Here is a 12500-nt window from a genome sequence, read left to right as displayed (position 1 = left end):
TGAAGGACTCCTAACTGAAGGTCTCCTAAAGGGGTGTTCACCCGACATCACCAGAAAAGAACCCGCCTGAACCATCTCTCTCTATAACAGGGGTCCCCAAACTAAGGCCCAGGGGGCCGGATGCTGCCCGCCATGCCCCTTTGACCGGCCCTCCACCTCTCTGCACCTCACCATTTGAACTGGCCCAAAGAAGCAATCATCACAGAGAAAAAAAAAAGATAAAATATTTATTTTTCAAATATTTTATTTTGTTTATCAACCGGCCTTCCCACACTCGTTGCTACTTGTTTCACTCAGAAACTGTCAATCACCATATTTTTCCAACCTTTCCTTGTTATTTTTACATGGTTATTAGAAATCAAAAGAAATACCTGAGGTATTTCAAATTGAAGAACAAGTGAAGTACTCACTTCTTTTGCAAATCACTTGTAATGATTAACTATTTTGTGCTAGAAATTATGGCTATAACAGACAGTGGCCTAGTATACTGCCCTACAATTTCAGAACGCAGTATAATTCAAAATGCCAAACTGAGAAAAAAGGCTTTAAAGTTTCCTTTCTGTCCACGCGACTGTGTTGGAGGTAAAGTGGTGATGACACATACAATCCATACAATACTTTTTTATGGTGAAAATGTATGCACACAAGAAAAAAGCAAAAAAAACAACATTCTCATTACTTTTTAGCTGAAAAATCATTATACTGCGCTCTGTTGTGGTATTACTGTCTACACCAAAACCACGGTGTCAATGGAGAAGTGCAGTATAATTCGCATTATACTGCGTTCCTGGCTAGTAAGACGTAACCTCCTAAAACCAAAAAGCGCAGTATAATCAGTTTTTTGCGTTTTTTTCCGAAACGGGACCAAGTTGGGCCAAAAAAATTTAACACAAGAAAAAGAAGGTATTTTAAAGCCAATTTCCGGTCTAAACCCATTTTCGACCATTTTCAAGATACTGCGTTCTGATATTGTAGGGCAGTATACAGCCCACATGATTGATCCCGGCCCCTGATCACAGTCAGGAACGATAATGTGGCTTCCAGAGAAAAAAGTTTGGGGACCCCTGCTCTATAAGATATGTGATAAAGCAGGTGTAATGAAGACTGTTTTTTGACTAAACTCAATTTTGACTAATGATGTAGTTGCTGCATGTTGCCTTTGGGGGGCAGCATAGGGGGGAGATTGATGACCTCTGTGGAGGGACCTCCGCGACCTCACGTCTCCTTATATGGTCACGAGGCTGTCGGAGGCTCCTCTGGCCCCTGGACACATGATAACACACACACACACATACACACTCACACACACACACACGCGCACGCACACACACACACACACACACACACACACACACACACACTCACACACACACCAGATAACACACACACACCAGATAACACACACACATGGGAAGAATCCCGCTAAAGAACGAGGTTTCAGTGCCTGTGCGTGTGCGTGTGTACATGTGTGTGCGCATGTTCGTTAAGTAATGTCTTGCTCAGATTAGTCCTAATAAGAGCATGCGTTTGGCTCACTTCGGTGTGTGTGTGTGTGTGTGTGTGTGTGTGTGTGTGTGTGTGTGTGTGTGTGTGTGTGTGTGTGTGTGTGTGTGTGTGTGTGTGTGTGTGTGTGTGTGTGTGTGTGTGTGTGTGTGTGTGTGTGTGTGTGTGTGTGTGTGTGTGTGTGTGTGTGTGTGTGTGTGTGTGTGTGTGTGTGTGTGTGTGTGTGTTGATTCAGTAATGTCTAGCACTGATATTAACAGTATGCGTTTGGCTCGCTTCATCTAAACATCAACAAGCGGAAGCTGTGCAGTTATGATGCCCTGATGCAGATTTATGATGTCTATATACACGCAGTTATGATGCCCTGATGCAGATTTATGATGTCTATATACACGCAGCGGATGAGGACGCTATGCAGTTATGATGTCTATATACACGCAGTTATGATGCCCTGATGCAGATATGATGTCTATATACACGCAGTTATGATGCCCTGATGCAGATTTATGATGTCTATATACACGCAGCGGATGAGGACGCTATGCAGATATGATGTCTATACGCAGCGGATGAGGACGCTATGCAGATATGATGTCTATACGCAGCGGATGAGGACGCTATGCAGATATGATGATCTATATACACGCAGCGGATGAGGACGCTATGCAGATATGATGTCTATATACACGCAGTTATGATGCCCTGATGCAGATTTATGATGTCTATATACACGCAGCGGATGATGATGTCTATATACACGCAGCGGATGATGATGTCTATATACGCAGCGGATGAGGAAGCTGTGCAGTTATGATGCCCTGATGCAGATTTATGATGTCTATATACACGCAGCGGATGAGGACGCTATGCAGTTATGATGATCTATAAGCTATGCAGTTATGATCTATAAGTTATGCAGTTATGATGATCTATAAGCTATGCAGATATGATCTATAAGCTATGCAGATATGATGTCTATACGCAGCGGATGAGGACGCTATGCAGATATGATGATCTATAAGCTATGCAGATATGATGTCTATATACACGCAGCGGATGAGGACGCTATGCAGTTATGATGATCTATAAGCTATGCAGTTATGATCTATAAGTTATGCAGATATGATGATCTATAAGCTATGCAGTTACTATGATCTATAAGCTATGCAGTTACTATGATCTATAAGTTATACAGTTATGATGATCTCTAGGCTATGCAGTTATGCAGATAAACTCCATACACACCAGATGGACACTGAAGACTGCACATTACACTTATCTGTCGCTTTTATCCAAAGCGACTTACAGATAAGTTATTTTTCAGGGTATTGGTTACAGTCCCTGGAGCAGTGTGGGGTTAGGTGCCTTGCTCATGGGCACTTCAGCCATGGAGTGAGAGAGAGTGGATGGGTGGGATTCAAACCTGCAACCCTCTGATCTATCCAGCCAGGCTAGCTATAGATTGAAGGGAAGCTACATAGTATAACCTCGATAGCTATGCATATGAGTCTGTAGCTAGGCTAGCTATAGATTGAAGGGAAGCTACACAGTATAACCTTGCTAGCTAGGCAGAGCAGTTGTGCATGTAAAGCTAAAATGAACATTCAAACCATCTCATCTCATTGTAGAAGTTCATCAGTGCTCTCTGGCTCTAAAGCTGAAAACCTCTTCTGCAGTGAGCATGCACTTCATTATTATCCCACAGATCACCTCCTCTCTAGACCATGGTAGCAGAGATGTTCTTGTGGGTGGGTGTGTGTGTGTGTGTGATATAATGTCATCCCATTTCTATTCTCATGCCCATTTGATCATCTCATTTCTATTCTCATCCCCATTCTCAGTGTGTCTACTGTGTCTCGTGATGGCAGCCGCCAGAGAGAGAAGGAGAGGGAGAGATGGGTGTGTGTGTTTCTCAGCCAGTAGTTGGTTTATACTGCCCCCTGCAGGCCTTCTTCTGCCACTGCAACTTCCTGTGTCTCCAGACGCCATATTTGGCCTCCAGGATGCCTCTGATTAAGATACACTAAGAGTCACTACACTACACTTCACTTAACACAGGGTATTGGTTACAGTCCCTGGAGCAGTGTAGGCCAGAGTTAGGTGCCTTGCTCAAGGGCCTTTCACCCATGGAGTGAGATAAGGAGTGGAAGGGTGGGATTCGAACCTGCAACCCTCTGATCATAAGACCACCTTATGGTCTAATTTAATATTAATGTGTTTCTATATTGTTTCTATCGTGAATGCACCGTTTATTTACATTAAAATACTGTACTACGACTTCATAGGTGGAAGGATTCAAAGACGGCGTAGCCCACATGAGCCTTCTCATACGATGCTGATTTCAGCAGTTGTAAACGGCGAGATGCGAGATCGTGCAGCGTTTAGCTAACCCTATCCCCTATCCCTAACCCTTCTCACGTGTGTGTGTGTGTGTGTGTGTGTGTGTGTGTGTGTGTGTGTGTGTGTGTGTGTGTGTGTGTGTGTGTGTGTGTGTGTGTGTGTGTCTGTGTCTGTGTCTGTGTGTGTGTGTGTGTGTCTCAGGTGTGGCAGATCCCGGAGAACGGTTTGACGTCGGCGCTGTCGGAGCCGGTGGTGGTGCTGGAGGGCCACAGCAAGAGAGTCGGCATCGTCACCTGGCACCCCACCGCCCGCAACGTGCTGCTCAGCGCAGGTACAACACACACACACACACCCCACCGCCCGCAACGTGCTGCTCAGCGCAGGTAGAGCACACACACACACACACACACACACACACCCCACCGCCCGCAACGTGCTGCTCAGCGCAGGTAGAGCACACACACACACACACACACACACACACACCCCACCGCTCGCAACGTGCTGCTCAGCGCAGGTAGAGCACACACACACACACACACACACACACACACACCCCACCGCCCGCAACGTGCTGCTCAGCGCAGGTACACACACACACACACACACACACACCCCACCGCCCGCAACGTGCTGCTCAGCGCAGGTAGAACACACACACACACACACACACACACCCCACCGCCCGCAACGTGCTGCTCAGCGCAGGTAGAGCACACACACACACACACACACACCCCACCGCTCGCAACGTGCTGCTCAGCGCAGGTAGAACACACACACACACACACACACACACCCCACCGCTCGCAACGTGCTGCTCAGCGCAGGTAGAGCACACACACACACACACACCCCACCGCTCGCAACGTGCTGCTCAGCGCAGGTATATAGCACACACACACACACACACACACACCCCACCGCTCGCAACGTGCTGCTCAGCGCAGGTAGAGCACACACACACACACACACACACACACACACACACACACACACACACGCACCCCACCGCTCGCAACGTGCTGCTCAGCGCAGGTAGAGCACCCACACACACACACACACACCCCACCGCTCGCAACGTGCTGCTCAGCGCAGGTAGAGCACACACACACACACACACACCCCACTGCTCGCAACGTGCTGCTCAGCGCAGGTAGAGCACACACACACACACTCTCACACACACACACACACACACGCACACACACACACCCCACCGCTCGCAACGTGCTGCTCAGCGCAGGTAGAGCACACACACACACACACACACACACACACACACACACACACACACACACACACACACACACACACACACACACACACACACACACTCAATGTGCTGAAATATGGGTATGGACGAGTCCCTCATCACTCTGGATGAGGTGTGTGTGTGTGTGTGCAGGTTGTGATAACGTGGTGATCATCTGGAACGTGGGGACGAGGGACTAACGTGTGTGTGTGTGTGTGTGTCAGGTTGTGATAACGTGGTGATCATCTGGAACGTGGGGACGGGCGAGGCGCTGATCACGCTGGACGAGATGCATCCGGACGTCATCTTCAGCGTCAGCTGGAGCCACAACGGAGCGCTCATCTGCACCGCGTGCAAAGACAAGAAGATACGCGTCATCGACCCACGCAAGGAACAGATCATCGCCGTGAGTACAACACACACACACACACACACCAGCCTAGTCTCATGCGATTGCGTAAAATACAACGCGAGTGAAGGACCACTTTGACGTTGTACTTACTCGTACTTACTCGCGCTTACTCGTACTTACTCGTGCTTACTCGTGCTTACTCGTGCTTACTCGTACTTACTCGTGCTTACTCGTGCTTACTCGTGCTTACTCGTACTTACTCGTGCTTACTCGTGCTTACTCGTACTTACTCGTGCTTACTCGTGCTTACTCGTACTTACTCGTGCTTACTCGTACTTACTCGTGCTTACTCGTACTTACTCGTACACTGTGCGACATGAGGACTGCGCATGTGAAAATGTGCTTTGACCAAAACGATTCCAAAACAAATTCCAATTTAAAACTATGCCCGTAACCGTCAGTATGCAAAACTATGCCCGTAACCGTCAGTATGCAAAACTATGCCCGTAACCGTCAGTATGCAAAACTATGCCCGTAACCGTCAGTATAGAAAACTATGCCCGTAACCGTCAGTATAGAAAACTATGCCCGTAACTGTCAGTGCCCAAACAATGCCCAAACCAAAACAATTCCCTAACCCTCTGTAAAGGCATATGTTTGCGCGTGTATTTTGTCTGAAAAGGCGTGTCCACATCCTCACTTTGACATTTTCTCGTATCTCGTTGTACTTTACGGCAAAGAGCGTTACCCTCGACATGAGTGTTACCTAACCTTGCGTTGTGTGACATGCTTTCTCATGAGACTAGGTAACACACACGCGCGCGCGCACATATAGCTGGTGGTGTGTCTGGTGATGATTACTGAATAGGTTTCTGAGTTGTGATTACAATACGAGTTATATGGATATATATCTGAAGACACACACACCAGACTTAGACACACACACTAATATTTGACCCATGCAAGGAACAGCTGATTGCTGTGAGTAGACAACAGACAACCCCTTCAGTTCAATCCCCTTCAGGGATCCGTAAATGACACTCTACTCGACTCTTACCTGCCCATGGATGAAGAGTGCTCGTCATTGGTGGTTGTTTTCAGGCCGACCAGAACAGAGCATGTGCACTTTCCTGCACCAATTATGTTCGGCGCTAAAACGTTAAACTGCAATCCACTCTAGTTCATACCAGTCTCTGTTTTCCATGTGTTACCTGGATGAACCTGTTGTTGTCGCGGCGTGATCACGGCCTTGAACCCGACACGCCTATCACAGGTGTGGTCGGACCGCTACACCAAAGAACCTGGCACAGTCTGTATTGAATTCAATTCAATTTCTATTCATTAGGGACAGTGCCCCTTTAAAAACACAAATGTTGCCATTTTCTACATTGGACCTGGCTAACCCTCAGGCTAGTTTACATCTGCAGTCCCTGGCAGATTGCTGACCCAGTGGGTCCCGTGTTTCGATTGGATGTCTGTGTTGCTTATGGGCGTGTTCTGTGTTTTCATTTGCTGTCTGTATTGCTTATGGGCGTGTTGTGTGTTTTGATTGGTCGACAGGAGAAGGACAAGGCCCACGAAGGGGCTCGACCAATGAGAGCGATCTTCCTGGCGGACGGAAACGTCTTCACTACAGGCTTCAGTCGCATGAGTGAGAGACAGCTGGCACTCTGGAACCCCGTAAGACACACACACACACACACACACACACACACACACACACACACACACACACACACACACACACACACACACACACACACACACACACACACACACCAGAGGCAGGTAGCGCTGTGGAACCCCGTGACACAAAACACACACACACACACACACACACACACACACACACACACACACACACACACACGCACGCATTGCTTCTAGTCAGGCCAGGAACAATATGCATATCGTTTCTGAGAACCGGAGAAATCAGTAACCCCACCCACTTTGTCCAGAACCAATCAAATTTGAGCATCTCCAACGGCCCTGGGTAGAGGCACATTCAAGGCCGTTAACATTCTATTGGGACTAAGGACATGTTTGGTTTCAACTTTGGCTCAGCCTTTTCTGCCCTCGACCAGTAACAAACCGAGGGAGGCGGGTCAACCATGCTGTTTGGGAAACGTGAAGCGTTATGCTCTAGGTCAGACCAGGATCTCCAACAGAGTCGATGATGTTCAGACAAGGCCTTCAGAACACTGGGCTGGGCCTTCATAGTATTGCATTTGGGCCTTCATAGTATTGCATTTGGGCCTGCACAGCATTGCATTTGGGCCTGCACAGCATTGCATTTGGGCCTTCATAGTATTGCATTTGGGCCTTCATAACATTGCGCTGGGCCTGTGTAGTATTGCATTTGGGCCTTCATAGTATTGCATTTGGGCCTTCATAGTATTGCATTTGGGCCTTCGTAGTATTGCATTTGGGCCTTCATAACACTGGGCTGGGCCTGCGTAGTACTGCATTTGGGCCTCCATAACATTTGCCTTCGTGTTTTCCCATGTGTGTGTGCATCCTGCTTTGTCTGTCCTGATGTGTGTGTGTGATTTGTCTTCCAGAAAAACATGGAGGAGCCGATCACGGTGCACGAGATGGACACCAGCAACGGAGTCCTGCTGCCCTTCTACGACCCTGATACCAACGTGGTGTACCTGTGTGGCAAGGTAACACACACACAGACACACACACACACACACACACACACACCCTTATATAGACCCTGACACCAACGTGGTGTACCTGTGTGGCAAGGTAACACACACACACACACACACACACACACACACACACACCCTTATATAGACCCTGACACCAACGTGGTGTACCTGTGTGGCAAGGTAACACACACACACACACACACACACACACACACACACACACACACACACACACACACACACACACACACACCCTTATATAGACCCTGACACCAACGTGGTGTACCTGTGTGGCAAGGTAACACACACACACACACACACACACACACACACACACTGTGCAAAAGTTTTTCAGATCCTGACACCAACTCTTAATCTGTGTGTGTGCGTGTGTGTGCGTGTGTGTGTGTCTACAGGGTGAACGCAGTATTCGTTATTTTGAGATGTGCACTACTGTTCTAACGTGCGTGTGTGTGTGTGTGTGTGTGTGTGTGTGTGTGTGTGTGTGTGTGTGTGTGTGTGTGTGTGTGTGTGTGTGTGTGTGTGTGTGTGTGTGTGTGTGTGTGTGTGTGTGTGTGTGTGTGTGTGTGTGTGTGTGTGTACAGGGTGACAGCTCCATCAGGTATTTTGAGATTACGGACGAGGCGCCCTATGTGCATTACCTGAACACCTTCTCCTCCAAGGAGCCTCAGCGGGGGATGGGCTACATGCCCAAACGCGGCCTCGACGTCAACAAGTGCGAAATCTCACGGTGAGTTGAAGCGCACGCACGCACACACACACACACACACACACACACACACACACACACACACACACACACACACACACACACACACACACACAAACAAGGACTCGACATCAACAACTGCGAAATCTCACGGTGAGTACACACACACACACACACACTGAGGGGCTCTGTAAAGCCCAAATAATGTGTGTGCGTGTGTGTGAGCACCTGGCCTAAGAACAGGCAAGATATGCACGCAAACACACTGCTCTACTGGATCGTGTGTGTGTGCGTGTGTGCATGCGTCAGGGCTTAACACTAACACACGCCAGGTAGCCAAATGCGGGTGAAAGTCTGCGTTGGCTAGTAGATACCGAAGGTTCACTAGCCATTCTGGCGGGTCCGTTACTATTCTGAATGATGAGGCACCGCATTTTGTAGTTTTTTTCTTCGGACCGTCTTTGCTACAAAAGCAATACGATGCGATTTCGCGAGCCTACAATACCCATGAAGCACCTGTGTCTCGTGTCACCTGTGTCTCACGCAGGCCAGGATTGGAATCTGATAGAGCTAGTCTTGCGAAGCGGAGTGACAGCGAGCTACCGGGACATCAGCGTGCGTTTTGGAAATGTCACTGGAAACATTCACGTGAAAATAAAGTAGCGACGTTCATCTCAACTGACCTGTTTTGCGATCTGTCACTAGTACAATACTTAGTAGTAGTGGACATTAAAATGACCAAAGCGAGAGGAAAACACGTCAGTCTGTCTTACTCTTGTGAAAGTCTCAAGACTGATTAGCGCAGTGATAAGACAAGGACACATGCGGCATTAATAATGTTTGGTTTAAATTATTTTCTGATTTGCCTGTGTCTCCATACCTTAATATTCCTCCATGTTTCTTGTGCTGTTGTTCCCGACTGTCAAACCGTTCTTAAAAAACGCGCGGTAGTAGCCTTCCAGACTGCACAAAAGCATCCCATTGTATGTTCCTTCGCAGGTGCCCGTCTCGCCCGTTTGTATTTTAAACAACTCACTATTAAACGGAATGAAAGGAAGTCGTAGCCCCTTCTGTAGTTACCGCATCTGTGTGTGCTTTCTAGTGGATACTTTTATAAGCAAATATTCCAGAAGAGGTGTTATTCCACATCCATGACCGAGGACCGGCCAACTTGGCAATGACTTTACGCTATCTACTTTGCGCATCAATTTGGATGGCGAACTCCACAGAGATATATATATGATATGAAGAAGTCCCTCCAGATTAAAGACGAAAATATTTTGCCCTCGTGTAGCTTACATTTGTGCCCTTCCACAACACCGTGCTTGGTGTTTCTGCATGGTAAATATAGGCCTACTAGGCTATGCCATTCCTCAGATCAGTAAATCTGTTCTTTGCATAGCATGCATGGACCAGTTAATAGGCCTAACAATTCTAATTATTAGGCCCTATAGCATATTATATTATACTGTATTATATTATATTACATTATATTATATTATATTATATTATATTATATTATATTATAGGCCTATTATATTATATTAGGCCTATATTATATTATATTAGCCTATATTACATTAGGGCCTACAGCCTATTATATAATTAATTAAAGCTGCTATGATGGTTAAGAAAAGTATGGCTAGTGAAAAGGCCCAATGGCTAGTGAGTCAGGAAAACCACTAGCCAAAATGGCTGGTAAGCGAAAAAGTTAGTGTCAAGCACTGGCATGCGTGCGTGTGTTTGCGTGCGTGCGTGCGTGTGTGTGCGCGCGTGTGTGCGCGCGTGCGTGCGTGCGTGTGCGTGCGAACGCCCGGCAAGGGGAGATGGCAGGTGATGGGCAGCTGGTGAGTGTGTGTGTGTGTGTGTGTGTGTGTGTGTGTGTGTGTGTGTGTGTGTGTGTGTGTGTGTGTGTGTGTGTGTGTGTCAGAGCTCTTATCAGAGTTCTCTGTAACTGGGTCAGATATGTAGTGAGAGCTCTGCTGTGTATTAGGCATGTCAGGCTGTGGGAAACACACACACACACACCATGTTGGCCAGGGAAGCCGTGTTGCCTTGTATGGCTCAAACCTAGACTCTAACACACACACACACACACACCCAGAGCGAGACTCTAACCTGGTTTTCCAAAAGTGCTGTGGTCCAACTTGTCTCTCTCTCTCTCTCTCTCTCTCTCTCTCTCTCTCTCTCTCTCTCTCTCTCTCTCTCTCTCTCTCTCTCTGTAACGGCACTCTTTATCTCCCATACACGGCTGTGTGTGTGTGTGTGTGTGTTAGTATGTGTGTTTGTAAGGTCAGCAGGGTCAAACCTGTTTGTTTTCATGTGATGGGCTTTTCAGCTGTTGGGCAGATTATGAGTGTGAGAGTTTAAGAGCAAGTGGGAGAGTTAAGAGTAGTGAGTAGTAGAATTAGAGTAGCCGAGTACAGCTGTTCACTGAGTGTAAAAGTCAGAGTTGGAGTCCTAAGTGAAGTGCAGTGGATATTTTTTAATTTGAATATAGTTTTTTTAATAATTCATGTCCATGTAATCCCATGTGGATGAACATCAAATCTCCACTGTGACAGGTGTGCTTTATCCCTCTAAATCGGACGTTTTGAAGTGAGTTTTCAAAATGCACGTTCTGAAAATCCGGCCTTTCGTATACGCTTTATCTGCTGTAGTCAGGGCCTCTGGCAGCTTTGTCCGGGCCCAGGACAAAGTCATGGCAAAGCCCCACTCAAGGCAAGGCAAGTTTATTTGTATAGCGCATTTAAATAAATTAGTCACTCAATACATACAATGTTATGAGGACCCAATTTCTGGGGCCCCTCTCTCTCCCCTGGGCCCTGGACTAGTGACCTGTTATTAACCCCCCTGTCACCTTCCCTGGCTGTTTACCTCACATTACATTGCATTGCATTGCATTTGACAGAAGCATTTGAACCAAAGAGACTTACAATCAAGGACATAATCATAATCAACATCACCAGCAGTTAAAGTGCACACTGTTCCTAGTGTAATAAGGTGTGTGTGTGTGTGTTGTGTGTGTGTGTGTGTGTGTGTGTGTGTGTGTGTGTGTGTGTGCGTGTGCGTGTGCGTGTGCGCGTGCGTGCGTGCGTGCGTGCGTGCGCGCGTGGTGTGTGTAATAAGCCGTGTGTGGTTCAAATGCTGTGGATTTGCTCTGTTGATGTTGGTGGTAGAACCAGAGGCATCGGGCCCGTATTAAAGCTGCTCTAATCTGGCTTTAGATAATGGCTGTGTGTGTGTGTGTGTGGGGGGGGGGGGGGATTGGGGGGGGGGGGGGGGGGGGGGGGGGGGGGGGGGGGTGGGGGGGGGGGGGGGGGGGGATTGAGGGGGATAATAACATGATAATGGTGTTTGTGGGCATCATAATAATGGCTGTGTTGTAATAGCATGAGGAACCTCTAGAGGGTGCCATGTCATTGAGGAACAACAGCTGAAGGAGGACAGTAGAGGAAGAAATGTCCAGGACTAGAGCATGGGATATTCCAGTATATTATATCCAGTCTCTATGACTCTATCATGGGCTGAACTCATCTGGTCATTAAGGATTTAGAAGGCCTTTTATAAACACTACAACTGCAGCACTTCTTCAGACATGTTAATATGAGACACCTCTATGATGGTGATGTACGTAATTGAGACGGCTTTGTCCGAGAC

General features: G+C 47.5%; 1 protein-coding gene across 4 annotated transcripts in view; it reads left to right on the top strand.

Annotated features, from left to right (window-relative positions):
* LOC134457815 (zinc finger CCCH domain-containing protein 13-like) overlaps positions 1-12500 on the top strand; it is a 72041-nt gene that overhangs the window by 56475 nt on the left and 3066 nt on the right. For all 4 annotated transcript variants that reach the window (XM_063209781.1, XM_063209782.1, XM_063209784.1 and 1 more), the window contains 5 exons: positions 4045-4174; positions 5323-5504; positions 7011-7130; positions 8012-8116; positions 8716-8861. In XM_063209781.1, the coding sequence (XP_063065851.1) occupies positions 4045-4174; positions 5323-5504; positions 7011-7130; positions 8012-8116; positions 8716-8861 (683 nt within the window). The remainder of the gene's footprint in view (positions 1-4044; positions 4175-5322; positions 5505-7010; positions 7131-8011; positions 8117-8715; positions 8862-12500) is intronic.

The sequence above is a fragment of the Engraulis encrasicolus genome, chromosome 11 (assembly GCF_034702125.1).
Source record: "Engraulis encrasicolus isolate BLACKSEA-1 chromosome 11, IST_EnEncr_1.0, whole genome shotgun sequence".
Taxonomy (NCBI): domain Eukaryota; kingdom Metazoa; phylum Chordata; class Actinopteri; order Clupeiformes; family Engraulidae; genus Engraulis; species Engraulis encrasicolus.
This window is presented reverse-complemented; position numbering and strand designations above follow the sequence as displayed.